The 27,927-nt window shown below is 60.4% G+C and overlaps 1 protein-coding gene across 2 annotated transcripts; it reads left to right on the forward strand.

The window, feature by feature from the left end:
• The first annotated feature begins 714 nt into the window (after positions 1-714).
• TECPR1 (tectonin beta-propeller repeat containing 1) lies at positions 715-27,661 on the forward strand. Of its 2 annotated transcripts, XM_079770777.1 has the most exons (25): positions 715-921; positions 5,230-5,465; positions 5,904-6,086; positions 6,391-6,513; positions 7,658-7,783; positions 9,854-10,028; positions 10,131-10,231; positions 11,575-11,676; positions 12,887-13,032; positions 16,678-17,153; positions 17,383-17,528; positions 18,391-18,546; positions 19,022-19,171; positions 19,287-19,444; positions 20,147-20,274; positions 21,268-21,370; positions 21,893-21,989; positions 22,062-22,141; positions 23,080-23,136; positions 23,610-23,790; positions 24,053-24,188; positions 24,913-25,005; positions 25,663-25,769; positions 25,911-26,030; positions 26,216-27,660. In XM_079770777.1, the coding sequence occupies exons 1-25, from the start codon at positions 828-830 to the stop codon at positions 26,363-26,365; spliced, it is 3,624 nt and encodes a 1,207-aa protein (XP_079626903.1). In that variant the 5' UTR covers positions 715-827; the 3' UTR covers positions 26,366-27,660. The 2 variants fall into 2 exon arrangements, with proteins under 2 accessions (XP_079626903.1, XP_079626904.1); XM_079770778.1 differs by lacking the exons at positions 715-921; positions 5,230-5,465; positions 5,904-6,086; positions 6,391-6,513; positions 7,658-7,783 and adding an exon at positions 7,812-8,190 and having other exon boundaries at positions 26,216-27,661.
• The last annotated feature ends 266 nt before the right edge of the window (positions 27,662-27,927 follow it).

Raw genomic sequence — 27,927 nt, forward strand, 5'->3', positions numbered from 1 at the left:
GGGGTCCTGAGGGGAGCGGGCCGGGAAGGAGGACGGGTCCTGAGGGGAGCGGGCCGGGAAGGAGGACGGGACCTGAGGGGAGGCGGGCCGGGAAGGAGGACGGGTCCTGAGGGGAGCGGGCCGGGAAGGAGGACGGGACCTGAGGGGAGGCGGGCCGGGAAGGAGGACGGGTCCTGAGGGGAGCGGGCCGGGAAGGAGGAGGGGTCCTGAGGGGAGCGGGCCGGGAGGGAGGACGGGACCTGAGGGGAGCGGGCCGGGAAGGAGGAGGGGTCCTGAGGGGAGCGGGCCGGGAAGGAGGAGGGGTCCTGAGGGGAGCGGGCCGGGAGGGAGGACGGGACCTGAGGGGAGGCGGGCCGGGAAGAAGGAGGGGTCCTGAGGGGAGCGGGCCGGGAGGGAGGACGGGTCCTGAGAGGAGGCGGGCCGGGATCTGAGGGGAGCGGCCCGGGAAGGAGGACGGGTCCTGAGGGGAGCGGGCCGGGACCTGAGGGGAGGCGGGCCGGGAAGGAGGACGGGTCCTGAGGGGAGCGGGCCGGGAGGGAGGACGGGTCCTGAGGGGAGCGGGCCGGGACCTGAGGGGAGCGGGCCGGGAAGGAGGACGGGCCCTGAGGGGGAAAGGGTCGCGACCTGGGGGAGGCGGGCCGCGTCCGGCGGCGGCGGCGGGCGGTCTGCAAGGCCGCTCCGCTCCAAGGAGCGCGGGAACTCGCTCCACCGGACCCTGCGGCACGGACCTCAACGCGACCCCGCCGCGACCCCGAGGCCGGCCCGTGACGCAATGCGCCTCAGCCAATGGCGCGCGCCCTGCTTCTGCGTCACGGAGAGGCCGGCCAATGGGCGCGGGCCTGGCTGCCGCTTCCTACGCGCCCGCTGTCCGAGCGGCTGAGAAGCGATCGCGGCGACCCTGCCCGCCGGGCGCCGGCCCAGGTGAGTGCAGCGGGGCCCGGGCTCGGCGACAGCGCCCCAGCCTCTCCCGACAGGTCGGGGCGACGGAGGCCGCGGCGCCTCCTCCCCCGGCGGCTGCGATGCCCGACGGTAGGAGGGAGGGCGGGGCTGCGCCCGTGCTCTTTTCTGCCCGGGGATTCGGGCGCCGCCCCCGCCCCCCGGAACGCGGCGGCCAGGTGACGCCGGCCCCCCAGCCCTCGCTCTGGAGTGACGCGTGAGGCGGGGGGCTGGAGCCCGGCAGGTTTGGAGGATCGCGCCGGGAGGAGCCCGCTGTCCCTCTGGGCAGTGGCGGGAGCAAATCTGCTTGGCGTGGGATTAGCGCGGGCAGATGGTCCGGGCCCGGCGCTCCGACTGCGCTCCTGGCGGCCGGGCCGGGAGCCCACCTGTCGCCCAAGTGCACGCAGCGAGGCTGACCCGCCCGCGGTGATGGGGACGCGGGGCCCCTCCTGCCTGGGCGCCGGGCGGACCTTGCTCCAAGAAAGGGCTCTACGACCATGCATGCCCCGCTGTGTTCTCCTGCCTCTTTGGACCCTCATGTCGCCTTCCAACAGCCCCCGCAGCTGGCAGGCAGTCATCCACCTTGTTTGCCAGGACTCTGTTTGCCAAGGGGGTGGGATTGACGGGGTGCAATAGGGAAACAAACCAACAGGCAACCTTTCACGAAGGATCCTGAAGCCGACTCCGGGAAGTAAATGCTTCAGGCGCTTCCTTGGGATTATGATCCTGTTCCCCACCCCACCTGCCTTGGGCACTTTGGCCTGAAGGGATCTGTTAATAAACCCCTGCAGATAGGCAGAGGGCTCTGCGAATGACCGAAGGTCCCACTGGAATTCATTGTGCCGAAGTTCTTGATGAACCGGAAGTGGCTTTCTTGAAAGATGTACCTTCCATCCCTTCACCCCTACAAAACAAAAGAAATGCCAGGACCCCAGAATCACGGGATTAAAGCTCCAACCCTCCTTTCAAGAGTCCTCTGACCCAGTGACCCAGTGTCCCCGACAGGTTACCTGATCACCTCGCACCTGGGAAGTGGCCTGTAGGGAGCCGGGGCAGCACCCTGGCAGAGGTGGAAAGGAGGTGCAGCTGACCTAGGTAGGATATTCTCGCCCTGTCATCTTTAGCTGGGAAGGGACTGGAGCCCAGGCCCCACTCGGAAGGCAGTTTGCAAACACAACCCCACCCCCATCCTTCCTCTGAATTAGGTGCCCCGAAGGTTCAATTACCGGTATATCTGTGTGGGAATTACTGCTTAGTCAGTTCTCTGAGGGAAAGTGTATCAAATACAAGTCAAAGTCCCCATTCATTGACTTCCACCTGTAGACTGAGCCTGACTTAACTGGTCACATATACAGTGAACTGTCAGCTAAGAGATATTTTTGAAGACTGGAGTTATATTAAAAACTAGAGGCCCGGTGCACAAAATTTGTGCACGGGGGGGGGGGGGGAGGGGGAGTGTGTGTCCCCTCAGCCCAGCCTGCACCCTCTCCAATCTGGGACCCCTCGGGAGATGTCCAACTGCCCACAGGGATCGGGCCTAAACTGGCAGTCAGACATCCCTCTCACAATCCAGGACTGCTGGCTCCCAACAGCTCGCCTGCCTGCCTTCCTGATTGCCCCTAACCGCTTCTGCCTGCCAGCCTGATCACCCCCTCCTGCTCCCCTGCTGGCCCAGTCACCCCCAACTGCCCTCCCCTGCAGGCCTGGTTCCCCCCAACTTCCCTCCCTCCCCTGCAGGCCTGGTCGCTCCCAACTGCCCTCCCTGCCGGTCATCTTGTGGCGGCCATCTTGTGACCACATGGGGGCGACCATCTTGTGTGAGGGCATGACAGTCAATTTGCATATTACCTCTTTATTATAAAGGATAACACCATTGGAACCAACATTTCCCCTCAAAAAAAAACCCTTACTTTTCTCCCCCAATAATTTATGAGGATTTTTAAGCATACAATCAAGTTGAAAGAATTATACAGTAAGCACTCACACGCCCACCACCTAGATTCTACTGTGGATGTTTTGCTATATTTGCTTTATCACACACCTGTCCACCTATTTTGACCTGGCTGCTGACCTGAAGTAATTAGTGATTTTTGGCTTTCCTGGAGCAATAGTTCCGTCTTAGCTCAGGGAGTTGGCAGTGTGGTGGTCGGAGGTGGTGGTAATTATCTCTAACTTCGGTAAAGACCTACTGTGTGCAGAGCACTGTAGGTGCTGAGGAAATGAAGAGGCTGAAGACTCAGGCTGACCAGAAAGGGGCTTGATTTTTGTTTTTGTTTTTAAGAGATAGAAGGTAAGTGGCAATTTGTGGTAGCAAATGCCAAGTAATAAAATGACAGCAGTAACATTCATTGCGTTCTTGATGGGTGCTGAGCACTATTTATTAAAAGCTCTGCAAAAAATAAATTAATAAATACAAGAAAAGCTCTGTACCTGTATTATATCATTTAATTCTCAGAACCACATAAGTAGGTCATGATTCCTTTTAGCCTTTTACAGATCACGAACCTGAGACACAGAGGTTAGTTGACTTTTGGTGGTGCTGGAAAGAAGTGTAGCCAGGACCCGAATTCCAACAGTCTGGGTCTGAGGTGGCTCTGGGCACTCTTAGTCACAGTGTAGACGCCACAGGGATAGGGGACCCTCAGACCTGACCAGGGAGGAGCAAAGGGGTCACTGGGCGTTGCCGCAGTTCTTCCAGGGGCCCCAGCTCGGGCACCTGGACTCAGGTGCCAGTTTCCAAGTGGCTCCAGAATGCTGGTATTCTGACTTCCCATATGTTTGACCTGGCGCCGGTGCCCTAGGAGACAGGTGGAGGTTCTGAGAGAGCTCCCCTGGGGTACGTGTGCCCCACTCTGCTGGTCAGGCTCTCTCCTGTCACCTTCCTCCACTTCCTGTCCCAATATTTCCCAAGCTTGACTCCTGTCCCTTGTGCTTCCTTTCTTCCTGTTCCTTATTCCCCTCTCACTTCCTTTCTAACTTGTCACTTCTCTTAGTGTTTATAAGACCATTTGTCCCCAAAAGGCCTGTTTGCCAATGGCAGATGCTCCTGTGTTCAGACGCGGTCCATCTCGTGTTGACATTGCAGTCGCCAGCCTTCCAAAGTGCCCTCGCTCCCCTGGCATTCACAGAGGCAGCCTGGCCCAGCTCAGGGTGCCCAGACTGCCTCCTGGTGGCTCCAGTTTCCAAACCAGACCGGCTCTGTCCTCACCTTCCGGCTCTTCCCTCCGTCGTCCTAGCCCTTGGGCAGGCTTTAATCTTGGATGTGGGAGAGCTCCTCACCTCCATTCCCCCTGCCCCCTGCCGCCCTCATCCAGCTGCTGTTTGGCTGCCATGGGTCTGGCCACATGGCCCTGCTATGGAGGGAGGCTCATTCCTACCCGATGCCAGGCTCCAGGAGTTATGCCCCAGGGTCAGCAGCACAGACATTCCCCAGGGTGAGGGGCGTGGCCAGTGGCAGAGTGCAGTGGTTGCCTCGCCCACTCTCTGCCAAGAAGAAAGAGAAAAAGGAACAGGAATGGAGAAAGGCAGGAGACGGATGGGGAAGAGAGAGAAGTGGTCACGCAAGGAGAGTGAAAATAGGACTCACACAGCCGCCGGGCTCCTGCAGGACCATGCCAGGCTCTGGCTAGGGTGCCAGGCCCACGTGGTGACCCCCACCAAACCCATAAAGGAAGGTCCCAGCGGGACCAGCACAAGGGAGGGGACCTTCCCACCGTGGGGCAGAGGCTTCCTGGGGTGGCAGCAGGACATTATTTGGAATTCAACTAAATCTGTGACTTTTCATTTGTTCTTTTTTAAAAAAATACATTTTTATTGACTTCAGAGAGAGGGAGGGAGAGGGAGAGATAGAAACATCAATGATGAGAATCATTGATCGGCTGCCTCCTGCACACCCCCTACTGGGGATCAAGTCCAAAACCCAGGCATGTGCCCTGACGGGGAATCACCATGGCCTCCTGGTTCATAGGTCGGTGCTCAACCATGGAGCCACACTGGCCGGACTCATTGATTCTTTTGGCATGAAAGATCTGAAGGCAACATGACAGAATAATATTCATTTAATCTCTGTGTTCTTTTGGATGCTTGAAAGAAGTCCCCGCAATGAGAGGGACAGAAAGGCAAAGAACGAAAAAGGGCCCTAGACTGGAAGCCGGGCTCTGTTCTCACTTGTGGGGTGACCATTCACCGCTGTGTGGACCGCATTTTGCCATCTGTGGTATGAGCCTAGAGCTGGTTGTGGACACGACACTGACCCTGACCCTCGCCCGTCACCTCCGGTTTTCTTTCCTGCAGCCCTTGCCGCCATGCCCAGCTCGGCGCTGTGGGCGGTGGACCTCTTCGGGAGGGTGTACACCCTCTCCACAGCCGGGCAGTACTGGGAGCTGTGCAGGGACACCCAGCTGGAGTTCAAGCGGGTCAGCGCGGCCACGCAGGGCTGCTGGGGCATCGCCTGCGACAACCAGGTCTACGTGTACGTGTGCGCCAGTGACGTCCCCATCCGCTGCCAGGAGGAGGCCTATGAGAATCAGGTGGGGCACGCGTGTTTGGGTTGCTGAGTTGGTTGGTTGGCTGACTGGCTGGGAAATAAAGTCCCCACTCACCAGACTTCCAGACGGTTCCCATGTTCGGCTAAAGATCCAAGTTGCATGGTGTCATGGGCCTTTGGGACCAGAACCCCTGTTGTGTCCTCACCGAGGCAGGCTGGTCAGGTTCACACAAGGGTGGGCCCCCAGCGGTTTCCAGGAGCCCAGAACGGGCCATGCCCTCCACTGCTGTCCCCTGGGGGGTGTCCTGTGGCAGGTTCTCTGCCCTTTGGGGCCGTGATGATGTGCTGGCTGATCCCCGAGTTCCGGGCAAGCCCTCTGCTCACATCCCTCCATGGAGACGAGCCGGAGTGCCCTGCTGGCAGGGGCCTGGCCTCCCCAGGCAGCTGCAGGCCTAGAGCCCGTGCCTGCCTCCACCCTCAGCGCTGGAACCCCGTGGGGGGCTTCTGCGAGAAGCTCCTGCCGAGTGACCGCTGGCCGTGGAGCGACGTGAGTGGGCTCCAGCATCGGCCGCTGGACGGGGTGGCGCTGCCCTCGCCGCACTGGGAATGGGAGTCCGACTGGTACGTGGATGAGAACTTTGGAGGGGAACCCACCGAGAAAGGGGTAGGTGAACTTGGCTCCTGGTGTGGCTCCACGTGGGGAAGGAATGCTTTGGGCTCAGCCCGTCCCCTCAGTGCTGTCCCCAGTGTCCTGTGGCAGCCGACCCCGGCCTTTGCCCTGCATGCACCCCACTTTCTGCACAGGATTGGTGGGGATCTGTGCTATTCCTTTGCCCTGCATGCACCCCACTTTCTGCACAGGATCAGTGGGGATCAGTGCTGTTCCTCCTTCTGCCTGCTCCCCCTTCCCCAGCCCTATCACTTCCTTCCCCCAGAGCCTTACAGAGCGCCCCCACCTTGTATTTCAGGGGTGGACATATGCCATGGACTTCCCTGCCACTTACACGAGGGACAAGAAGTGGAATTCTTACGTGAGGCGGCGGAGGTGGATCCGGTACCGGAGATACAAGTCCCGCGACACCTGGGCCAAGGTCGGAGCCTGCCTGTGGCCTGGGGGTGGGGCAGGGCCCACAGCAGTCCCACTGCTGGGGGGATCACATGGACCCTCATTTCTGCCTTCCTGCCTCTGCACAGAGGGTGCCACCCCACACTGGGACCTGGCCTTTGATTGTCTCCTGGGAACACTGTGGCACTGCGTGTCCCTTCCTCTGGGAGAAGGCCACGTGGGGAGGCAGGCCGATTGGCCCAGGACAGCACAGAACCTGTCCTGACCCTGGTCTCCAGCTGCCCTGTCCCAGAATGAGGCTCAGTCTGTGCACATCTTCCTCCTTTATTCCTGAACTAGAGGCCCGGTGCACAAAATTCATGCACGGGTAGGGTCCCTAGGCCTGGCCAGCGATCAGGGCTGATTGGGGCCTTCCGGATGCTGGCCAGGGCCTCCCTTCCCCAGCTGCCAGCTGCCGGTCGGGGCCTTCCTTCATTCTGCACTCTCCCCTGGTGGTCAGTGCACATCATAACAAGCGATAGAACTCCAGGTCAAACTCCCATGGGGACACTTGGCATATTAGCCTTTTATATATATATACACTTTGGCTCTTGTATTGACCCAGACAAACCTCCCAACTTAGAGACATGAGGCCTGCACTGGGTCCTACATGGCCTTCGAATGAGGGGAAGGCCTCGAGCCCTCACCAGACCTCTCTAGAGGGTCCACGCTTTGAGGTGGGTCTGCCAGCCCAGCGAACCTGCCCGTTGAGCTAGGAGTACCCCAGAGAACAAGGGCTTACACCGCAGGGCCACCTTCTGTGATCGGGCCCCCTCTTGGTGGGGGATGGAGTCCCAGCGTGCAGGTCACTGCAAAGCACAGAGCCATACCCTATGTGTGCAGCTGCCTTCCTTGCTGGAGCAGCAGTGACCTCTCGGGGATGGCAGCTGGAGCCTGGTGGCTGGCAGAGGGAGGACAGGGTAGAGAGCACCCAGGGGAGGAAGCCGGTGTTCTGATGTGCCTGCTCTGTGAAGCCAGGCAGCTGTGCGCTGAGGTGGAGAGTGAAGGCAGCGTGCTGAGGGCCTGTGGCGCGGCTGGTGCAGGGCAGCTATCTACCAGGAGGGGAACAGTGCCATCTGTTGGCCCAAGTGTCCTCAAGGACTTACTGCCCCTGCCTCCACCTGTTTCAGATCCCGTCAAAGGATGACCCCAAACAGCTGCCCGACCCCTTCAACGACCTCTCGGTGGGGGGGTGGGAGATCACAGAGGAGCCCGTGGGCCACCTGTCCGTGTGGGCTGTGTCTCTGCAGGGAAAGGTAAGGCCTGTGGCCCTGTGCCTCGAGCAGGGGGGGCTGAGGGGTGGCCACAGTCAGGAGTGGACAGGAGATAAGTCGGCCTTCGTTGTCCTCCCAGAGGTGGAGGAAGGAGGAGGGCTGCCCCTGAGACCTCCTCGCCTCCTGTCCCCACCGCAGGTGGCATTTATCAGGGTCCCCATAATTGCCCTTTCTGTGAATCCTGCTGTGCTGTTGACCCCCTGGATTCTACTCCTCCCAGAAGCCTCTGACCTCCCACCCTACTCCTGGCCCTGGCCTGGCCCTCCTATGAGCCCCCAAAGCACTGACCAGTGCCCACCCTGGGCTCAGATGCCATCAGCGTAGTCTCCTCAGACAGACTCAGAGTTCCCTGCCAACTCCCTGTGGCACCTCCACACCAGTCTCTAGAAGTACTGCTGGTTGGTGGGTGAAAGGGGATGGGTAGGTGGGGATGCATGGATGGATGGGTGGAAGGGTGGGTAGGTGGGTGGGTGGGTGGGTGGGTGGGTGGGTGGATGGGTAGAAGGATAGGTGGGTGGGTGGGTGGGTGTGTGCATGGATGGATGGATGAATGGATAGGTGGATGGGTGGGTGGGTGGATGGATGGATAGATGGGTGGGTGGGTGTGGGTGGATGGATGGACGAATGTATGGGTGGATGGATGGGTATGTGGACGGGGGATGTTTGGTGAGGAGAGGAGACCCTTTTCTCAAGGAGGTTGTAAATTAAACAAAGTAATAAAACCAACCCAATTACAGCAGCAACATAGATGGCCCTGAGTGGGGTGACCCAACACTTACTCGTGATTCAATCCTCCGTTCCACAAACTGACCAAAATCCTCTGGTTGGCTTTGGGACAGTCACGGCAGGCTTTTATCAGGCTTTCCTCTGGGGTCCTATTTGGGCCTGGCTTCGGTCAACCACAGTGTTTCTGAGCCATGCTGCAGGGCCTGGCTTGGGACAGAGCCCCCACCGAGGGGCCACGCCCACCTGGAAGCAAAGAGAAGGGAGAAGGGGGGCTCGAGAGCAGTGTTTGTGCTGCCGGCCGTGAGCCAGCGCTGCCCTGCACCAGCCCTGAGGTCCGCACAAGCTGTGACCAGGACCCTGGGCTCCAGGAGAAGCTGGGAGACAGGGGGGGCCCTAAACCAGAGGTAGCAGAGGGAGGCTGTCCAGGCCTAGTTCTGCAGTGCGGGCTGTAGGGGTGAGGCAACAGGGTTGGGAGGCCCAATATGGAGACAGGTCCCAGGAGGGGGCCCCCAGCCCTCCTAGACCACACAGCAATGTGCAGCCCCCTCCAGATGAAATGTGCCAGGCAGTGTGCACATGTGATCAGGTGGCTCAGTCTTAAATATTTGGTTATGCTCACTGTCTTCAGGTTAAAGAGAAAAAGAAAGTGTGTTTTATTTATTTTTTTATTTCAAAGAGAAGGAGGGAGAGGGAGAGAGAGATAGAAACATCAATGAGAGAGAATCATTGATCAGCTGCCTCCTGCACACCCCCCACCAGGGACCAAGCCCGAAACCCGGGCACATACCCTGATCAGAATCGAACCATGACCTCCCAGTCCATGGGTCGACACTCAACCACTGACCCACACTGGCCAGGCATCTTAGACAGCTTAGACATTCCTACGAAGGAGAGTGGTCAGCTTCCCCTAGAGACAGGTGTTTTGAGAGCGTGTCACCACTAGAGTGTGCAGGACGCCCAAGCTGGGGCTAAGTTCTCCCATCCAAGTACTAACCAGGCCCGACCCTGCTTAGCTTCCGAGATCAGATGAGATTGGGCGCGTTCAGGGTGGTATGGCCGTAGACATGGGGCTGAGTTCTCACTGTGCACAGGGTGAGGGAGGAGGGGGTTGTCCCCTAGGACAGCGGAAATCCAGGTGTGGCATTTTTAGCCGCCGGGAGAGATCTCCGCCTTTGGCACTCTGGGCCCTGGTCTCCCAGGACTCCACCCATGCTTGGCCTGTGCGTGTGCTGACGCTAATGCAGCCCAGCTTGGGCAGCTGGGTTCTTCACGGAGTCCTGGCCTGGCCCCGCTGGACCCTTCCTGTGGGCTTCTCTCACCTCTCAGGTGTGGTACAGAGAGGACGTCAGCCACCCCAACCCAGAAGGCTCATCGTGGTCCCACGTGGACACTCCGGGGGAGGTGGTCCAGATCAGCTGTGGGCCTCACGACCTCCTGTGGGTCACGCTCTGGGAGGGGCAGGCCTTGGTTCGGGAAGGAATCAACAGGAACAACCCCAAAGGTGGGAGACCTACACCCTTACAGTGGGGAAGGGGGTGCCCAGCTTCTCCCCGGTGCGCTTGCTGATGGAGACCCTGCGCTTTCTTCCGGGGTCGTCGAGTAGGAAGTTCCTGGTGCCTAGTGGAGCCTCCCACCTCTGAAAACGGCATCATGCACGTCTCCGTGGGAGTGGGCGTGGTCTGGGCCGTCACCAAGGACCGGAAAGTAAGGCTGGGTCAAAGCGGGGCTGGGTCCCAGGACTCTGTTTCACGTTGAGGGCGTGTGTGTTTTGTTCTTTTGTCCTGAACCCTTGAGAACAAATTAGCCGAGCACCGTGCACTGTCTGGGTCGCGTCCGAGATGTCCGGCACCTGCAGAATCCCTCCTGCTCAGGCCCTGTACCAAGTGCGGGACAGCGGCATTGCTCACTCGATAGGCCGTAACATCTCAAGGAATCAGAAACTGGTTTTCTAAAACCCTCACCTAATTGGTTGCCTCCCCCTGCTCCTTTTCGTGCTTGTCATTTTTATTTATTCTTTTTCCCCATTGATTTTTAGAGAGTGGAAGAGAGGGAGGAGAGAGAGAAATATCGATAAGAGAGCAAAACATCAATGTGAGAGAGACACATTGATTGGTTGTCTCCCGCATGTGCTCCGACCAGGGCCAGGGACGAACCTGCAACTGAGGTACATGCCCTTGACCAGGAATCGAACCCGAGACCCTTAGGTCCCTGGGCTGAAGCTCTAACCACTTAACAAAACCAGCCAGGGCTGGTCGTTTTTATTTTATCAGAGGCAAGGCCACTAAAATAAGCTGATTTCAGGTTGCTTACAAGTTCTCTAACCCCACCCACATCAAGGGCATCCCCTAACATCCAGGGGGACGGGTCTCCCACATATCCAGTCCATCTCCAGTGAAGCTCCAGAGCCTCAGGCCACACGCCCCCTGGGAAAGTACAGATGGGCTATTCCCCCGGGTCCCCAAGCACCCCACTCTCAGATCAACAGATAAATGAGCAGCAGATTAGATGAATAGGAGCAGTTTGCTCAGCCTTAAGACAAATATTTGGTTATATGTGAGCTAAGGTGGGGGTTGCACGGAGGTCCACGGGATGGGGTGTCACTGGTCATGCTCACAGGTCAGAGTCTGGATTTGAGATGGAGTATGTGCCCTTCCCTCCCCCACCCCTCCCAGCTCCCACTGCACCACTCAGCCGACACCTGCTGCTGCCTGCTGCCAACAGGTGCCACTAGTGTCTGAACTGGTGGGGAGGAGGTTCTGGAACGATTCAGGCAGTCTTGTCTCCTGGAGGGACAATGCCCTGAGCCAGAGAATGGACAGGAAGCCACCAGGATAAGTGTGATTGGGGACAGGTGACCCTCAGCCCAGAGGGATGTGGGCAAGAGGCACGGGGTGAACGTTTCCTTCCTAAAGGATGTGCTGTGCTCATTTGCGGCATGAACCAGAGGGTCAGATTATTCATTTGTTCTTCTTTCGCTTTAATTAAGAACAAAGCACCCCACCTGTGTCAGTGGCACTCCAGGAGGCGTTTGTGTCTGCCTTTCCCAGGTGTGGTTCCGCAGAGGCGTCAACTCGCACAACCCCTGTGGCACCAGCTGGATCGAGATGGTTGGAGAAATGACGATGGTGGACGTGGGGCTCAACGACCAGGTGTGCCGTGGTTCCACGCCTTGCTTCCTGGGGGCGGGTCTCAAATGGGGGCTCCTGATGCTTCCTCCCCGCATCTCTTCCTGGTGCCCCCATCGGTGGTTGGGGCGGGGGGGTCCCAGCACCTCCACACTCTCCCAGCCTTTGTCCCAGAGCCCCCGCCTGCCTTGGGTCACCACCAGCCCCCCACAGGACCCCCAGAGCAGGGGCAGGGAGCACAGATCTGGGGGAGAGACATGCATCCTGGAGACTAGAAGAGTTTGGTTGAGAAATATTTGGGGGAAATCAGACCACCAGGGAAGGACAAAGCTGATCTTCCCACTTTCTAGATGCAGTGTCTCTTAAACGTCATCCGTGTAGTTCGTACTGCATAACCCCCTCCTCGTCAATAATGAGGTCTGGCGATTTTTAAGACTCGATGTGTGAAGGTGACATGTCCCCCCTGTTGCACAGGGATGGAAGCTCCCCCCAGGGGTGCTGGCCCTCCCCGCACCTGCCCCAGTGAGCTGTGTGCATAGCGGTCAGGGGTGAGGCAGGCGCCAGCAGGTGCACACAGGGATGGAGCACCAGGCCAGCCCTCCTGGCAGAGGCACGGGAGCCCTCCCAACAAGGCCTCCTGGGGCCAAGGCTGGGGCCCGTCAGGCACCCCAAGTCTAGGCTCGAAATGGTTGCTCCCTGGACCCCTCCCCTGGGCCCTTCGGCTGCCCAGCACCCCTTCCTCGGCGCCCAGAGGCAGAGGGAAGAGCCACCTTTCCCATGGAAAATGAGGTCAGGATCAAGGAGGTTATTTTACTTAAAGACCAGGACCACCCTCTGTTCACTGGGAACAGCTTCCCTCCCACCAGAGACAAGATGAGCACATGTGGGCTTCGTGTCCCAGCCCAGCGCCCACCGGCACCACCACCTACTCTGGCCCCGGGTCTGCCTGAAGGTCGAGGAGCCGCACAGGCCCCTGCTTCTCCTGAGCTTGGTGCCAAGCCCTCACCCAATGGCGCTAGGCTCCACTTCCTGAATTTTACCTCTGCACTCACCCCACGGCCACGCCATCCACCTTCCACCCCCAACACACGTGTACACACACCCCACTGCGTGTACAGACACGCCCTCTGGTCTTGGGGCGCTCCCCTCAACCCCATCCTCCTCCCACACCCGCAAAGGGAGGAGAGCCCCCAGGTCTGCCCCGGCTTCCCACCCAGCAGCACCTCTGTTCCAGGTCTGGGGTATCGGCTATGAGGACCGGGCCGTGTATTTCCGGCATGGCGTCACCCCGAGCGAGCTCAGTGGGAAGATGTGGAAGGCCATTGTCGCCAGCCGAGTGTGTGACCGGTCGCACTCCGGCAGCTCCTCAAGTCTCCTCAGGTGATCCCAGGGGCGCGGGGCATGGAGGAATCGGGCGGGGAAGGGCTGTCCATGGCCTCAGTTAGCAGTGTCTGGAGGACGCTGCCGCCCAGCCTCTCAACAGGGTGCTGAGCCTCCTCTCGGGCAGGAAAAAACTGCAGCCTGTGGGTCCCCCTGCCTGTGCCTGGTGTTCGGGCTGGTCCCGAGGGTGGGAGGTGAGCGAGGCTGGGATGCCTGTCCCTGGTGGAGCCACGGATTGTCCCTGAGCAGGACTGGCCTGTTGGTTCTGGCACCTCAAGGTCAGGGGAGAAAAGGCCTCTTTGCAGGTGGATGCTCAGGGATGAGGATGGGCGGTCTCTCTCCTCTGGAGCTGGGACTTCAGCCTGGGGCGTGCCCCAGACCCTCTGGGGACTGGGTCCCTCGGTGTTTTCCAGGCCCCGCCCCCACAGCATCTGTTTCTATAGATACGGGCACCCAAGATTTTGTTTCTTGCACTGGCCCCAGGTATGCTGCTGCCTCAGTTCTGGGGCCACACTGAGGTCCTTGGTTCTAGAGAGTGTGGGTGAGGCCCAGCTCCGCCCACCGGCCCTTAGATTGCAGGCAGGTGATTTAGCGTCGGCTCCGTCCGCTCCACACGATGCTCCCCAGCCCGCCAGGTTCCTGTCCGCAGCCTGGGCCCTCCCACAGCCTGGTGGTCATTGCACTGTTGCACCACCAGCTGAGAGGGCCGGGAGGCCAGCCAGGCAGGGTTTCCTCCACTTACTGGAAGTTTCCGTCTCAGCTGGTGGTTCTCACGCTGAGCAGCACATTGGAATCATCTGAGAAGCTTCTGAAACTACTGATGCCAAAAATCTGCCTGACCTTGCAGTCGGCAGTGGCTTCTTAAATACAAAAAAAAAAGCACAAGAAACAAAAGGAAAGATAGATGGGACTTCATCAAAATGAAAAGTTTTATGCACCAAAGCACACTATCAAGAGAGTGAAAAGATAATTCAATGGGAGAAAGTATTTGCAAAGCATATATTTGACAAGGGCCTAGTATCTAGAATACACATCAAGAACTCTTACAGCGTGACAAGGACTAACAACCCAATTTTAAAAGGGCAAATGACTTGAATGCATTTCTGCAAAGTAGATAGGTGAATGGCCATCAAGCGCAGGGAAAGATGCCAGGTGTCGGCAGTCATTGGGGAAATGCAAGTCGAGGCCCAGGTGAGATGCCACTGCACACCCACCAGAACAGCCGCGATCAAAAAGCAGGGCAGTCAAAGGGTTGAGATGTGGAGGAACTGGAGCTCTGTACACAACTGGCAGGCATTGAGCGTTGGGAAGCAGCCTGGCAGCCCCTCGGGAAGTTAAAGATCAAGTCCCCTTGTGACCGAGCAGTTTCGCTCCTAGACAGGTACCTGAAAGAATGGAAAACAGGTGCTCACTCAACACATGTGTGCGAATGTTTGTAGAAGCAGGACTCACACCTGCCAGAAGGTGGAAACAACCCAAATGTCCGTCATGGGTGAATGGAGAAGTACTAGTAAAATGGGGTCTAGCCATAAAGCAGAATATCACTCAGCAATAAAAGGAGTGAAGTACCGCCCTGGCTGATGTTTCTCGGTGATGAGAGTGTCGGCCCGAGCACCGAAGGCTCCAGGGTTCGATTCCCAGTCAAGGGACGTACCTGGGTTGCAGGTTCTATCCACAGCCCTGGTCAGGACATGTGAGGAAGGCAACCAATTGATGTGTCTTTCTCACATTGTTTCTGTTTCTCTTCCCATTCCTTCCTCCTCTTCCTTCCCCCCTTCCACTCTCTCTAAAAATCAATGGAAAAGATATCCTCAGGTGAGGAATGAATAAATAAATAAATAGAAACGGCCTGCCCAGCGTGGCTCAGTGATTGAATGTCAACCTAGGAACCAGGAGGTCATGGTTTGATTCCTGGTCAGGGCACATGCCTGGGTCTCGGGCTTGCTCCCCAGTGTGGAGCCTGCAGGAGGTAGCCAATCGATGATTCTCTCTCATCATTGATGTTTTCTATCTCTCTTGCTCTCCCTTCCTCTCTGAAATCAATAAAAATATCTCTATATATAAAAGACTAATATGCGAAGTGTCCAACTATCCAGGTAATGATATCACATAGCCATGCCCGGCTTCCTCTCCCTAGTGACTAGCCTCCTTGCAGTTTTTTTTTAAAAAAATATATTTTATTGATTTTTTTACAGAGAGGAAGGGAGAGGGATAGAGAGCCAGAAACATTGATGCGAGAGAAACATTGATCAGCTGCCTCCTGCATACCCCCTACTGGGGATGTGCCTGCAACCAAGGCATATGCCCTTGACTGGAATCGAACCCGGGACCCTTCAGTCCACAGGCCGATGCTCTATCAACTGAGCCAAACCGGTTAGGGCTCCTTGCAGTTTCTTCAGCCCAGGAGCATGATTTGCTTTATAGCCAGGTGCAAACATTTTACACTTTTAACCAAATGTCTGTGAAGCATTTTCCCATGCCTCATCTCATTTGATCCTCACAGAAGTCCTGGAGTAGGTAGATAGGAGACTCAGTGGAATCCTATTTTCTTTTCATTAGCTGGAAAACGGAGATTTAGAAAGCGTAGACACTTGACCTGACTGAAACGAAGTAAGAAATAGTGGACCTTGACAATGACTTCAGGTTTTCTCGCTGCGCAGAATATAGTCAAACACTGCTGCAGTTAAATATTTTACCCTTTGTTCTCCCTGCGTGATCTACAATAATAATCTGCTTCGTGTTGATATTTACTGCTGTGTAGCTGACAATTACCTGAAAGAGAAGTTGGGGTGCTTCACTGGGATGGAAAAAGTTTAGCTAAATCAGAAAGCAGGTCTAATTAAGCAAGTTTATTCTCTATCTATAAAAGGCTAAGTTGACTTGCTCATGCGCAATACATATAAAGCTCTCACTGGCGCCAACCGCACACATGTGTTTCGACCTGGCATTGTCAATCGTGAATTTGGTTAACACTTATATTATAGAGAAAGGGCGAATAGCGATATTAAAATATTACTTCTAATTAATTTCCTTTCAATGTGCACAAATTTGTGCACCAGGCCACTAGTATTAAAATTAAAAATAAATAAAAAGGAACGAAGTACTGCCACAACATGAGTGAACCTTGACATCATTATACTAAGTCACAGAAGCCAGTCCCAAAAGGTCGCGTTTTGTATGATGTCATTTACATGAAGTGTCCAGAATAGGCAAATCCATAGAGAAAGAAAGCACATTAGTGGTTGCCAGGAAGCTGGGCAAGAGGAGGATGGAGAGTGACTCAGTGGTACAGTGTTTCCATTTGGGGTGATGAGAAGATTCTGGAACTTGGTTGTGGTGATGGTGGCACAACATTATGAATATACTTAATGCCACTGCATTGCATGATTTAAAATGGTGAACTTTATATCACACGTATTTTGCCATAATAAAAAAAAAGATATTAGATCTCCACGTCCAGGAATATTGATTTGATGGGCGTGGACACGGCCTGGGTGTCGGGACTGCGCACAGAGCCCAGCTCCCTGTGTTGCACAGAGAAGCTGTGACTTGCCCGGGGGTCACACAGGTTCTCAGTGGTGGAGCAGGTGAGCAGCACGTGTTCCTCCCTCCAGGGAGTCACAGCTCTGCCCCCTTCGTCCCCAGCGCTGGCTGTTTCTTTGGTGACGAGGTGAGGGTCAGTGGCGATTCCTGCGCGCCGAGCGACACGGATGCCTCCTCGGAAGCTGAGAGACCAGGGCCTGAGCAGCCTGTCCCTGCAGAGTCTCCGGAAAGTCCCAGCAACTCCAAGGGCAGCTGGGCTTCAGGCCCAGGCACCACCAAGACCACAGAGCATGCCTTGGAGGGTGCCAGCCCGGCTGATGGGACCCCGGGGCCTGAGCCTTGCCCTGGCCAGGCCTCCACCCCTGCCGAGCTGCCCTGGACCAGTATCGACCTGAAGGAGCCCAAGAAAGCGCCCAGCCACTCCGCTGAGACCACCGGCCTCTCCTCGCTGGAGATGCTCCCGCTGGGCTTGGAGGAGCCCTACTGCGCGGACGACCACCCGCTGTGGGTCTGGGTGTCAGGAGGAGGCTGTGCCGTGGAGGCCCACACTGTGCTCAAGTGGTTCACCGCGCAGTCGGGTAAGAGGGTGCTCCGGGGAGGGAGCAGGCCTGCTGCCCTGTGCTTGCCATTCTAGGCTGGACTGGGGGACATCAGGGAGAAGGATGTGGGGAGGGCTCGTGGGCATTTTCGGGAGATCATAGCTTTCTAGCAAGAAAGGGCTGACGTAAAAACAAAAACAAAACCCTGGCCTGCTGCCCAGCTGTGGGCGGGCCAGACATCTGGCCCTGAGGCTCTGGCCGGCCGCAGGCCTGTCTTCCTCCATGCAGACACTGTCCCTGTCCATCACGCCGGCCCAGACCGCCGCCTGGCGGAAGCAGATCTTCCAGCAGCTGACGGAAAGGACCAAGCGGGAGCTGGAGAATTTCCGACACTACGAACAGGCCGTGGAGCAGGTGGGTGGGCGCCGGGCACAGTTTCTCCGCCGGCATTTACTGAGTGCCTACTGTTTACCAGCCCCAAGGTGAGGTGGGAGAAACAGACAGACAGATGCCTGCAGCCCTCTGTCCATCTCTCTCGGATGGGAAGCCTGCCTTTCTCCTTGCAGATTCCAGAATGAAAAAACAAGTTCGTTCCTTTATTTGTCCACCCACAGGCCTCTGTCAGGCCCCACTGTGATGCGGGCACAGCGTAGACCCTGGGACCAGAGACCACTGCAGCCTCAGCGGGTGGTGGGGTGGGAATCACCGTCCTCTCCCTGCAGGAGGGTCCCCACGTGCCCGACGGGCAGTGTTTTATTGAGAACTGGGGACAGGATTGAGGGTGGTCTCGGCTCCCTCAGGCCGAGCCCAGCCCCTGGAGGCGGGAACTACATGAAGGACTCAGCTGGGTTCATGCAGAGGACCCGCTGTGTCTCAAATGGTGGCACAAGCATCTCCCCGTGGCCAAGGGGCCACCCGGCAGGCGGCAGGGTGTGCGCCCGCTTTGCCACTGGCTCACTCTGTGATGCTGGGCCAGGCACAGGATCCCCCCAGGCCTCGTTTCCCCACCCAGAACAAGGGGTGACTGTGACCCCCAGGCTGTATGTGCAGCTGACACTGGCTTGCAGCCTGGCCTCTGTTGGGGTCTGATAGTGTCCCTTGTCGTTAGGGTGAAGTGGGGGAGCTGGGAGCGCTGGGCGGGAGTCCCCTGTGAGGTGGCGAAGGGACTGGGGCCAGGGTAGCTCTGGGGTGCTGGGAACTGGGCACACGCAGGGCCCAAGTCGGGGGCCCGGGGGCCCGCCTGTGACCGTCTCTCGCCCTCGGGCCTGTGCTGCAGTCCGTGTGGGTGAAGACGGGGGCCCTGCAGTGGTGGTGCGACTGGAAGCCCCACAAGTGGGTGGACGTCCGCGTGGCCCTGGAGCAGTTCACGGGGCACGACGGGGCCCGGGACAGCATCCTCTTCATCTACTACGTGGTCCACGAGGAGAAGAAGGTGCAGGGGAGGGGCAGGCGGGAGGGGTGCGGTGCCCGGGGGAGGCGGGTGCAGGAGCAGGACGCTGGCCCCGAGGTGCCCAGCCCAGGACAGTGTCTGGCACCTACAAAACCCCAGCCCCTACGACAGAGTCCCCGTCAGTGGCGGGCAGGTGTTGGCGGCCCGCAGAGCCATCTCCCGGGTCTGATGCTGGCAGGCTCCCGTGTCTCATGAGAAGTCAGGCTCAGAAATAAAGCCGCCGCCCCCCTCCCAGCCCCCCCCCCGGGGCTGGGTCTGAACCAGTCAGTCCCAAGAGCCCTTGCCATCAAAGGTGAAACCCGCACCTGCTCGTGAGCTGGGCTTCCATGCTGGGACTCCCAGAGCCACCAGCAAAACCAGAGGGCCAGGGTCCCAAGGACCAGCTCTGTGGGAAGGGGGCCACCCAGGCCGACCCTGTCCATCCGGTGACAGCCTCGCCGTCGCCCTCTGTGCGCAGTACCTGCACGTGTTCCTCAATGAGGTGACGACACTGGTCCCCGTGCTCAATGAGGACAAGCACTCCTTCGCCCTGTACACCCCCGAGAGGACCCGGCAGAGGTGGCCTGTGCGTCTGGCTACTGCCACCGAGCAGGACATGAATGACTGGGTGAGTGGGCGGTGGCCCCACAGGCCAGGGGTCAAGGGGCAGCAGACTTAGGGCAGCCCAGCCTTGGCCTACTGCCCGCCCCTTCCCAGTGGTGACCGCCATCTGCCCACGCCAGCTGGCCCTGCTCAACCTGTCCTGCTGTGAGAGCCGGCGGGTCCTCGGCCGCCCCTCCCTGCAGGCCATCTGGTCCATCACCTGCAAGGGCGACATCTTCGTGAGTGAGCCCAGCCCGGACCTGGAGGCCCCTGAGCACCCGCTGCCCTGCGACCAGATGTGAGTCCACCCTGGCTGGTCACTGCCACCCACAGCCAGCGCCGAGGCTCCACAAGGAGGGGCCCCCGCAGGACACACGGCCTCGCTTCCTGCCGCCGGCCACGTGGCCGGCTGGTTCCCAGGCCTGAGTCTGCCCGAGCCTGTGCGAAGACCCTGCCCAGGGGACATCAGGGCGGGTCACCCTGCTGAACAGTGTCTGTGTCAGTGAGAGGATGGCTCTGCAGGTGGCATTTAAAACCAGGAGGTGGAATGAGGCCACCCACTGGGGGCAGCGTGATAGAATCTGGGGCACCCACCCTTTTGGTGGGAACATGGTGCTCCCAATTCTGTCCCCAGAAGGTCACCCAGAGCCAGGGAGGACCAGGGAGACACGAGACTAGAAGGCCCTGCCCAGGGGGGACCGTGGCTGTCTGCCCGCCTTTTGGTGATCCACTCATTTGAAAAAGTCAGATCCCCTCTGGTGCCAGTGGCGGGACCTGGGCCACAGGAGGTTGACCCAGGTGGCAGCCGCACCCTGCACTCTGCCCCCCAGAGGGCCTCACCGTCAGTGCAGCAGAGCAGGCGTCGCTGGCTGGCATGGCTCACACAGCCGATGAGACGACCCTGCTCCCTGCCTACTCGCTGTCCCAGGCCCCAGGGCTCCGGGGGGAGGCTGGAAGGCCTGCTGGGGTCGCTTCCCCGCCCTCTCTCCCCTCCTCCCAGGTTCTGGCGGCAGATGGGCGGCCACCTGCGGGTGGTGGAGGCCAGCAGCCGGGGCGTGGTGTGGGGCATCGGCTACGACGGCACAGCCTGGGTGTACACAGGTGGCTACGGAGGAGGCTGCTTCCAAGGTGAGGGTGGCCCGCGCCCCGAGCTGGCAAGCCTGGCTCCCCGCCCTGCACAGCCTTCCTAGCAGTTCCCTCTCGTCCCTCTGGCTCCCCGGCCCCACGCCAGAGCCGCCGTCCCGGTGTTGACACTCAGTTGGCAGCCAGGTGACAGGTGACCTTCAGCGCTGCCAGCCTCTGCAGGGCACGTTCCTGGGCCAGCCCAGGAGGCATGACAGCCCGGAGACCAGGCCTCGCCTCCCACGTGCCTTCCCGGCCTCGAAGGCTCTAGAAAGGCGGCCACCGAGGCCTCCACCCTGTCCAAGCCCTCATTTCATAGACAAGCCTCAGGCACAGGGGCAGCCCGGCACCGGGGTCCCCTGACTCCCAGGCCCAGGTTCCAGCTCGTGAGTTGTGCCTCGGGCTGGGAGCCCCGTGCGCTCCCCCAGCTCTGGGAGGCCGGGGTCCCTTTCTCCTACTGGGAAATGGAGCAGAAACAACGCTGGGACGGGACACTCCATGCCCACGCCCTGCGCTGGGGTGGCTGACGCTGTAGAACTGGGTGTCCACTGTGACCACGGGGCCGCACCTCTCACAGGACTAACAGCATCCGTGTTGGTGAGGCAGGGAGTGCCTTGGTCCCCACTTCACAAACGAGGAGATTGGGGCTCCTGGAGGTTAGTGAGTGTTAATAGGGGTGAGCTGGTTGGGCCTCTCACCTGCCCAGTCCAGGTAAGTGGGATGGTGAGGGGTAAGAGGTGCAGCCAGAACAGAGTGTGAGACGGAGGAGCTGGCGGGGGTGTGGATGGGTGGATAGCAGGTTCTCCTCACCAAGGTTAGGCAAACCCAGAACAGTCAGAGGCGCCCTGGCTGGCCAGCCGGCCCCTGCGAGGTAAGCTCAGCAGGCCTGTGAGCCCCTCTCGGCTGACCTTCAGCCTGACCTCCCCACCCAGTCTCTAGGGCCTTTGGGACCCGATGGGCAGGTGCAGCCCACGGCCTGGCAGCCTCTTCTCCCCCCAGGCCTGGCCAGCAGCACCGGTAACATCTACCCGCAGTCAGATGTGAAGTGCGTCTACATCTATGAGAACCAGCGCTGGAACCCCGTCACGGGCTACACCAGCAGGTGAGCACGCAGGGTGGACGCTGCATCAGCTGCTGTGGCCCAGGCCACAGTCGGACAGAACGGGGCAGCCACGGCCAAGGGGCTGATGCAGCGTGAGAGCTGGCGTCGGCCCGCCATGGCCTCACAGCGGCTTTTCTTCTTGAGTCTTTAAATGTAAGGAAAACTTAACAACTCACTCGAGAGGTACAACATACATGAAATGCACAAAACGTAAATGTACATACAATGAGCTACAGATCGATCTGTATGCCTGGAGACAGGTTCATCCATAGATAGGGGTAGACAGAGAGGTGGGCTTTCTGCCCTCACCGTGGCCACAGCCCTCCGTGGATTGCAGGCCAGGCCCCCTCATGATGTGGGGTCACCCCAATTGTGGTCCCGGACCTGGGGCAGTTCATCCCTTCGGAGGTGGAGTGGTCCCAGTGTGTGTCTGTCACTGGCCAGTGCCTGGGTGGGACAGGCTGTTCTTGCCTCTCGAGTCACACACAGACACACACACACTCCCCGCCTTGTCCTGTGCAGGGGTCTTCCCACTGACCGGTACATGTGGAGCGACGCCACGGGGCTGCAGGAGTGCACCAAGGCGGGCACGAAGCCCCCCTCCCTTCAGTGGAGCTGGGTGAGTTCCGGCGGTGGGGCGGGCAGGGGTTGGAGTGGAAGGTCGGCCCGCACTGACCCGCCCCTTCCCCAGGTTTCTGACTGGTCCGTGGACTTCAGCGTTCCTGGGGGCACTGACCAAGAGGGGTGGCAGTATGCCAGTGACTTCCCTTCGTAAGCATCTCTCTCTCTTTCTCCCTCCCTCCTTCCCTTCCCCCCTCCCTCTCTCCCTCTCTCTCTCTCTCTCTCTCTGCATGGGGAGGCCCTCATGGGGCTGCCCTGAGTAGCAGGACTGGGGGTGTGGCCCAGCCAGACCCTCCTCCCCAGCAGTGGCCTCACCACCCTGCCAGGCAGAGCCCTGCCCTCTGCCCCCCACCCCCCAAGCACCTGGCACAGCTGAGGAGCAGACCCTGTGTGCCTGCCTCAGCTGCCAGCAGGGTTTGGAACCGGCTGGAGAGGTTGGGGGGGCTCAGATGGGCCCACGGAGGATGCCATGGCTCCTTCGACACCTGTCCGGTGTCTGCCCAGCAGGGTGCGGGAGGGCCAGCTGGGGACCTGGCTCACCAGCTGAGGGGTCTCGGAGCTCTGGGCCGGCAGGAGGCCACGTGTCAGAGCGGGCAGTGCAAGAAGCGGCTGACAAGCCTGCTGGGCTGGGGTCCCTGGCAGGGGCGGGGCGGGGCGGGCCCCAGGCCTTCAGGGAACACCAGTCATAGGTTCGAGTGGAAGACGAGCTGGAGAGCCCAGCCAGGGCCTGAGCCATGAGCCGACCAAGGAGGTGACAGGCGCCAGAGGCCTCGGGCCCTCGGCTTGGCTGTTCCCAGGAGAGCCCTGGTTGGGCCTGGGGTGGCGAGGGCGCAGAGCTCCCTTAGCTAGAACCTCCGGTCGGGCAGCTGCCATGTCCTGGCCCTGGGAGACCCCAGCCAGGCAGGAGGTGTCTGAAGGAGGAGCGTCGTGTCCTGTGATACCTGCTCCCTCAGCCCACTCCCCAGCTCACAGGCTCCGCGCCCTGTACCAATGGAGAGAGAGTGTGTGTGCGCATGTGTGTGCGCATGTGTGTGCGGTGTCCCTTTCCCCGAAGGGGTCTCGATTTCGGCTTCTTCTTCCTCTTGCAGCTCATATCACGGGTACAAAACCATGAGGGATTTTGTCAGGAGGAGGTGCTGGGCCAGGTAAAGACTGAGCACAAGGTAGCTGGGGGTGTGGCCTGGCCCCTCGTCCTGGTCCCTCCCAGGCCAGACCCCCCTCCTCTGACCTCAGGCCCCTGGAAGGAACAGGGAGGCCGTGGGGAGGGAAAACAGAATCAAAGTAAATGTCAGCCCAGGAAGTGCCCGCGGCTCCCAACGCTTATTTCTGGAGAGTTTGCTTTCAAGAACAAATAAGAAAAATGTCATTGGCAGCCTCTGCTTGTAGGCAGGACAGGAGGCCTGGCTGGGGGAGGGAGCGGCCGGGGCAGGAGGGTGGGTCCACCCATCCAGGAAGGGGTGCCCACCCAGGTGCGGGGGTGGGTGGGGTGCCCTGCCCTCCCCAGGGTCCCACGGAGGCTGCTTCCTCCTGAGCCTCCAAGTGCCCAGGGAGGCGGCCTGCGGCTGGCAGTAGCCTCTGGGTGCCCAGGTGCCCAGGCTGTGCTCTCCCCACTGCACAGGAAATGCAAGCTGGTGACCAGCGGGCCCTGGCTGGAAGTGCCCCCCATCGCCCTCAGGGATGTGTCCATCATTCCCGAGAGCCCGGGCGCCGATGAGAGTGGGCACAGCATCGCACTCTGGGCCGTCAGTGACAAGGGGGACGTGCTGTGCCGCCTGGGTGTGTCCGAGCTCAACCCCGCGGTGAGCACCCCAGTCCCTGCCTCTGGGGACCACCAGCCTGCCCACCTGTGGTCACTCTCGGGGTTCTGACAGACTGTTCCAGAAATAGGACTCCTGCTGAGGAGTCCGGCGAGGCATGGGCCCACCCAGGGGTCACCAGGCTCTGGGGGCAGTTGGAACCGAGGGTGAGGTTGGCGTGAGGAGCCGCCAGCTCCTGGGCCCGGGGCTGAGGTGGCAGAGGCTGGGCCAGGCAGCCCTCAGCGCCTCCTCGCTCGGTCTCCAGGGCGCCTCCTGGCTGCACGTGGGCACCGACCAGCCCTTCGCCTCAGTCTCCATCGGGGGCTGCTGCCAGGTGTGGGCCGTGGCGAGGGACGGCTCTGCCTTCTACAGGGGCTCCGTGTCCCCCTCCAAGCCGGCTGGTGAGTGCCGCCTGCCCTGGAGGGGAGGGCTGTCAGCGAGGCTCAGTGCGGGGAGGCTGCTGCCGGGCCTGGCTTCCCGTTCCCACAGCGAGCACGTGGTGAAAGCAGCCTGTGGCCCAGCTGCTGGCACAGCCAGGGTCCCGAGGCCACGGCCCTGCCCCGCAGATGCGCTTCACCGTCCTGGCCTCCTGCCAGGGCACCTGGTGGTGGGCACTTTTGGGTGCCTTGCAGGTCCTGCCCGCCAGGGCACAGGCCTGTTGAGCCCCTCCTGGGGTGGCCCCGCTCGGCCCACTCCAAAGTGGCCACTCCCCGGAGGACAGCCTAGGCCGGTGTGTTCTTGACTGGATGTCTGGACAGTGTCCGGCCCGTGGGAGGGCGGCACCGGGATGGACGGATGAAGAGGTGGTGGCTGGTGCGTCGTGCCTTCCACACGGGGCCGCGGGCCTCGGGTTTGCACAGCAGCTGCAGGGCTGGCTCTTGCCCACATGCCGGGCTGGGCACCGTGTGTGCCTGCGTGTGAGACCGGCCCCTCCAGCCCCTCCATCTGGAACCTGCCCCGGCCTCTCTTGGGCCTTGAGAGAGGCCAGGGTGCTGGAGGTCAGCAGGGCATGGCCAGTGCACCCCCACCCACCCTGGGAGCTGGGAGGAGGCCATGGGCCCCCACGCGCCTGGGGTCGCAGGTTCGGTGCCTCCCAGGCGCACCCAAGTCCGACTCCCTCTGCAGGTGACTGCTGGTACCACATCCCGTCTCCTGCCAAGCAGAGGCTGAAGCAGGTGTCTGTGGGCCAGACGTCCGTGTACGCCGTGGATGAGAATGGCAAGTTGTTCCTGGTCCCCAGTGGTCACCAGGGGGGTTGGGGTTCTCTGAGCACCCCGATGTGATGAGACCCTCACCAGCCCCCAGGTCCCTGACACAAGACCTTCATAAGCCACCAGGAGAGGCCCGAGGTCAGCCTCCAAACAGATCCCTCCCATGTTCCCTAGGGTGGGGACCCTGGCCCTCCCCGAGGTGGTCAGCCCTGCCTGGGCGAGGGCACAGTGCCAAGGCCTGGGTGACCTGCGAGCCCCGCGACAGGCCCTGGGGGAGCAGATGGCCACATGGCGCTGCCTCCGGCACCTCTGTCACCGCTCCCAGTCCTGTTGTGCAGTCGTCCCGGCTGAGCGCTGAGCGAGGGAAGGCAGGGCGGGGACTGGCCGGGGACCCAGGCCCCAGTTCCAGACGGTCCTCTGCGTGTAAAGGATTCCTTGTCCTCAGCTTCTCATGCGTAGAAAGCAGAGGAGGGTGCCAGCCCAGCCCAGCGGCACAGGGTGTGGGGCGGGCAGAGCTGGTCCTCTGGGCTTCCCTGTGGGTCAGGGAAGCCCAGCAAGTGTGGGGACGCGGGGGGAGTGGGGGGCCAGACCACTGGCTTCGCAGACCCTGCGGTGGGTCCCGACGCCCTGGGCCTCACCGTGGGTCACACCCTTCTCTCCCCAGGGAACCTGTGGTACCGCCAGGGGGTCACGCCCAGCTACCCGCAGGGCTCCACCTGGGAGCACGTGTCCAACAATGTGCGCCGAGTGTCCGTGGGGCCCCTGGACCAGGTCTGGGGCTCGGGGGCAGGGCTGATGCTCACTCTGGGGTGGGGGACTTAGGGGGCTCAGGTTCCTGCTCTGGTCTCCCCACTGCCGTCCCCACGGTGCCACCACAGCCAGGGCTGGGCCTTCAGCAGGTCTGTGTTCCAGGTCTGGGTCATTGCCAACAAAGTCCAGGGCAGCCACAGCCTGAGCCAGGGAACCGTGTGTCACCGCACCGGCGTGCAGCCGCTGGAGCCCAAGGGGCAGGGCTGGGACTACGGCATCGGGGTGAGCGAGCCGGGGATGGCTGCTGGGCCAGGGCTGCCTGGTCACATGGTACCTGCTCCCCGATGGCCTGGGGTTGGTGGGAGACCCGGGCAGTCCCTCAGGGGTGCTTGGGCCCCAGCCATCTGGAAGGATGGTCTCTGCCCCTCGACCCCCTGCGGCCCTGGTGACGCAGCTCTCCCCTTCAGGGGGGCTGGGACCACATCTCCATCCGGGCCAACGCCACCAGGGCTCCCAGGAGCACATCCCAGGAGACGGCTGGCGAGCAGGGCCTCCCCAGCGGGCCCTCGAGGGTGGCCGGTGCCCTGCAGGAGGCCGTGGGCCCCGTCTGCTGCTGAGGCCACCTCCCTCGCCTGGTGGGCGCCGTCTGAAGACTCAGCGCTGACCCATGAGCCTTCCCCTCAGAGTGAGCCTCTCTGTGCTAAAATGTGGGTCCTGGCGTGGCTTGCGGGGACCTGGCCTGCGGTCACAGCTCAGGCACCAGAAATGTGAAGCCTGTGGACGTCCTCCACACTGTCCCTGCGAGCACGGAGGCGCTGGTGTGGAGTGGGCGCCCTCACCCGGCCTCTCCCACCCGTCCGTTCCCCCTCGGCCTCCGCCTTCCCAGGGCGGGAACCTAGAGCCTGGAACCTCCAGGAAGGCTGGCCCCTGGGAAAGCCGAGCCCCCAAGAGCCCCGGTGGCCCAGGGGTCCAAACGCAGGAGTAGCTGGGGGCTCGGGGCCGTGGCCCACGCTGTGGTCTTTCTCAGCACGGGACTTGCAGATACAGTCTCATTCCAAAGGTCAAGGGCGGAGTTGGCAGGTCCGAAACAAATGCTGGAGAGGTGCCCCTCCCCAGGTGGGCATGGGCCCCGCGGGTGGACAGAGGACCGAGGGGCCTGGGAGACGTGGTTGGAGTGCAGCTGGCCCCTCTCCGGATGGGGCTGGGGCATCGTTTACTTCTGATCATGTTGCAGGGGAGGGGCCGGGATGGAGACCGAGGCCCAGCCAGGCGGTAGGAGGGCACCTCCCAAGCGCCCCCCTCCTGTCCCGCAGCTTCTGGCTGCTTTTTATCCGACGACGACCCAGTCGGTAAAGTCCCCAGTTTGCTTCCTACAACCAGTCCAGGTCTCGGAGCTGCCCTCCACCTCGGGGCCCATTGGTGGGTTGTCCTGACCACCACGCGCCCTCCTGAGTAGCCACCCCTGAGAGCAGCCCAGGCACTGGGCCCCACCTGACCCCTGCAGGACGGCTGGGACGGTGGCGTGTGACCGCATAGCCCTTCCCAGGGGCTTCCCCCGCACGCTGGCAGGAGGGCTCAGTACCTCCTTCGGGGTGCCCTCCCCGGGGACATTTGAGGGGGCCGGCAGCCTCTGCACTTGCAGGTGGGACCAGGAGGCGTGAGTCTGAGCCCAGGGCCCAGAGGGGCCTCGTGGGGTTGCCAGTCTCGGTCTGTTTACATCCCTTCGTCAGGGTCTGCCTGGGCATTAAGGTTCAATCTACAGCAGCTGCTGTCCTCTCGCTGTGCCTCCCCGTGGCTGGTCTCCCTCTGTCCTTCCTCTCACTGCTGAGCACCAACTGTTTACCCGCTCAGCATCACTGAACCCTCTTGAGTCCCAGATGCTTTATTCAATTAAAACTTACACCAGCGTGTGAGTGACGAGACTTTTTTTTTGCTACAGTTATGTGTACAACGCGGTTCCCCATGCTGGAATGCAAACTGCTGTGAACTCGTATTTTCGTTTTGTGACACAACATCAATTTCATGAGTACTTTGAAGGGGCCATTAGGGAAAATAAAAGCCAAATGTGGGTCATTTAGGAAACATTTTCACCACAATTACAGCCTGGGCGTTCAGTCCGGGTTTTCCCAGACAGAGAAGTGGGAGTTCTGGTTGCTCTGCCCCATGGCTTTCGCCTCGG

Source organism: Cnephaeus nilssonii (assembly GCF_951640355.1).
Source record: "Cnephaeus nilssonii genome assembly, chromosome: 5".
NCBI classification, from domain to species: Eukaryota; Metazoa; Chordata; class Mammalia; order Chiroptera; family Vespertilionidae; genus Cnephaeus; species Cnephaeus nilssonii.